At 54.7% G+C, this 2,535-nt stretch overlaps 1 protein-coding gene across 1 annotated transcript in view; it reads left to right on the forward strand.

The window, feature by feature from the left end:
* The first annotated feature begins 1,005 nt into the window (after nt 1–1,005).
* Nucleotides 1,006–2,535, forward strand: part of MSH6 (mutS homolog 6) — a 34,187-nt gene continuing 32,657 nt past the window's right edge. Inside the window, exon 1 of the mRNA XM_003787899.3 lies at nt 1,006–1,291. Coding sequence (XP_003787947.1) covers nt 1,032–1,291 — 260 coding nt within the window. The 5' untranslated portion in view covers nt 1,006–1,031. The remainder of the gene's footprint in view (nt 1,292–2,535) is intronic.

Below are 2,535 nucleotides of genomic sequence, written 5' to 3' on the forward strand. Positions count from 1 at the left end.
ACAATTTAGAATAAGGAGCCAAAGAATTGTCAGCCTCCCAATTTCTTTCCTTTTTCAATAAGACGGGGTCTCTCACTCTGTTGCCCAGGTGTGTAACCACAGTTCACTGCAGGCTTCAACTCCTGGGCTCAAGCAAAACTCGTCTTGGCCTTCAGAGTAGCCGCTCCAATCTCCTAGTTTCTTTCTTGAATTTGACTAGAACTTTTTGTTCTCAAATCCGCTTATTTTTCTAAAATCTAAAAATCCTGCATTCCAAGACAGACTTGGACCAAAGCGCTCAAATAAGGAACTATGGTCCTGAGGCATTTTACCTTATAGACAATTGGGAGGATTAAACCGGTTAATACATGTGAAATGTATTGATCAATGCCTAGTAAAGGAAGGCTTGGTATGGCTGCAGGTTTTTAATCTTGAACACGTAAAGGGCTTTGCACTTAACGTTTATTTTGCATTTACCAAGCGCCTACTACGTGCCACTCCTCGAGAATAAAACAAGAGACATGAACTGTTGATCAAACTCCTTTTCCCCTCCGTTCCTGGGCGAAAGAGCTCTATCAGCAGTATTCCATGCAGGCGCTGGAAGGCGTTTCTCCCCAAGGCTCCCTTCCGCGGCCCTTGAGTTCGCCCAGTTACTTCTGCCAGCGCAGCCCACGCGCTCGTCCGCTTCCGTTCCGGCAGGGGAGTCTAAGCCGGATACTCCCCCAGCCACACCCGACCTCGGACTCGAGCGTTCCAGTCACGACCGGCCTCCCAAGCATGACAGAGTAGGGTTGGGGTCAGTGGCAGCGCCGGCCAACCCACCGCGCCGCAAGCCCAGTCCTCCCCTCCCCATGACGCCGTGCGCCCGGGGCGGGGCCTGGGGTGCACGCCGGCCGCGCACGCCAAGGAGCCTGTCGATTGGCCGCTGGCACCTGGGCTCCTCCCACGGAGCGCGCCTCCCCCAGGTTTCCCGCCAGCAGGCGCCGCGCGGTAGAGTCCGTGCCTTTAAGCGCTGGATCCAACAGAACGGTTGTGCTTCGCAGGCTGTCGCTATGTCGCGACAGAGTACCTTGTATAGCTTCTTCCCTAAGTCTCCGGCGTTGAATAATTCAAACAAGGCCCCTACTAGGGCCTCACGCGAAGGCGGCGCTGCTGCCGCTGCCACCAGGGCCTCCCCTTCCCCCGGCGGGGATGCGGCCTGGAGTGAGGCAGGGCCTGGGCCCAGGCCTTTGGCGGGCTCTGAATCGCCGCCAGAGGCGAAGAACCTCAACGGAGGGCTGCGGAGATCGGCAGCGTCTGCTGTCCCCGCCAGGTAGCGGACTGGGGGTGGGGGTGTCGAAGGCCAGGGCACAGTGGCAGGCGCACCGACCCCTAGGAAGGGAGGTTCGTTGAGCGGAACTAGGGGGTGTACAGTTTGCTTCAAAGAGTGCTGGGGCTGAGTCTGGAACATTGGGTGTGGGGGGGTGTAGCTTGTAAACAGCGTAAGAGAAATAGTGCAGAAAGAAGTGGGGGTCGTGGATAGTGAAGGCGCTTTGGTGTAAGGAGACGCGCCCGGCTTGGTGGGGGAGGGGGGAAATGTATGCTGCTTGGGGCTATGAGGGGGCTAGGGAGCCTAGGGGCCTTGGAGGTGGGGCGGAAGGGGGAAGGCACTGGAAGCGCCGGGCGGGGGAGGGGTGGCAGGATGGAGGAATGCCTGCAGGCAGGTCGGATGCTCGGATCCTGGAGGTTGGTGTCGATGCGAGTAGTTGGGGACTCCTGTAAACTTTTGAGGTACACATTTATGGACTCCTAGACGCCGTCGGGACGGTGGGCCCTACGCTGGTGCGAGTAGGCTGTCGAGAAGGCGGGAATGGGGGGTGGGCCGCTAGCTCAAAGGGTGGGGGTGTGTCATACTGCGGACCCTGAGGCCTGATTGGGCAGAGCTAGAATGCGGAGGTGGGGAGCAGGACAGAGCCACAAGAGCGGGGATCTGGCCGGGTTGTCCTTCCATAAGATTGCACGTGCACCAAGACAAATGAAAATAGAAGCTATATTTTGGCGCGTGAAAGTTGGCGTCAAGTGGGAAAATGTTATATTATGAAATAATGTATTTTTAATGGATGATTTCGCCAGAGGGTGGGGCACCACAGTTTTATTGGAGTTGAGGGTGGGTCTCTAAAGTCCGTGATGTGGCTTTGTGGGCAAAGATAGTGCAAGCCACTGCCGGGAAGCCTGCCTGGAGGTGTCCTCCTTGCTTTCTTTTCTGGGCAGTTCAGTGCTGTTCCAGGGCTTAAATGGCCTTTTATGTTAGCATCGGGCAACATTTTGAAAAGCTTGCTTTTACAGTGTACCAGATTACATTATTAGCCACAAAGTGTAATGGTAGCTGTTTAGGCATATGAAGAAATAGAGCTTCAGGAAGGATAACACATTCAAGATCATAGAACGAGTTAGTGATTCGGAGTAATCAATATCTTTTTATTTTTTTGAGACAGTCTTACTATGTTGCCCTTGGTAGAGTGCAATGGTATCACAGCTCACAGCAACTTCCAACTCCTGAGCTTAGGCGATTCTCTT

This window comes from Otolemur garnettii, unplaced genomic scaffold (genome assembly GCF_000181295.1).
Source record: "Otolemur garnettii isolate 467f Iridium unplaced genomic scaffold, OtoGar3 scaffold00024, whole genome shotgun sequence".
Lineage (NCBI taxonomy): Eukaryota > Metazoa > Chordata > Mammalia > Primates > Galagidae > Otolemur > Otolemur garnettii.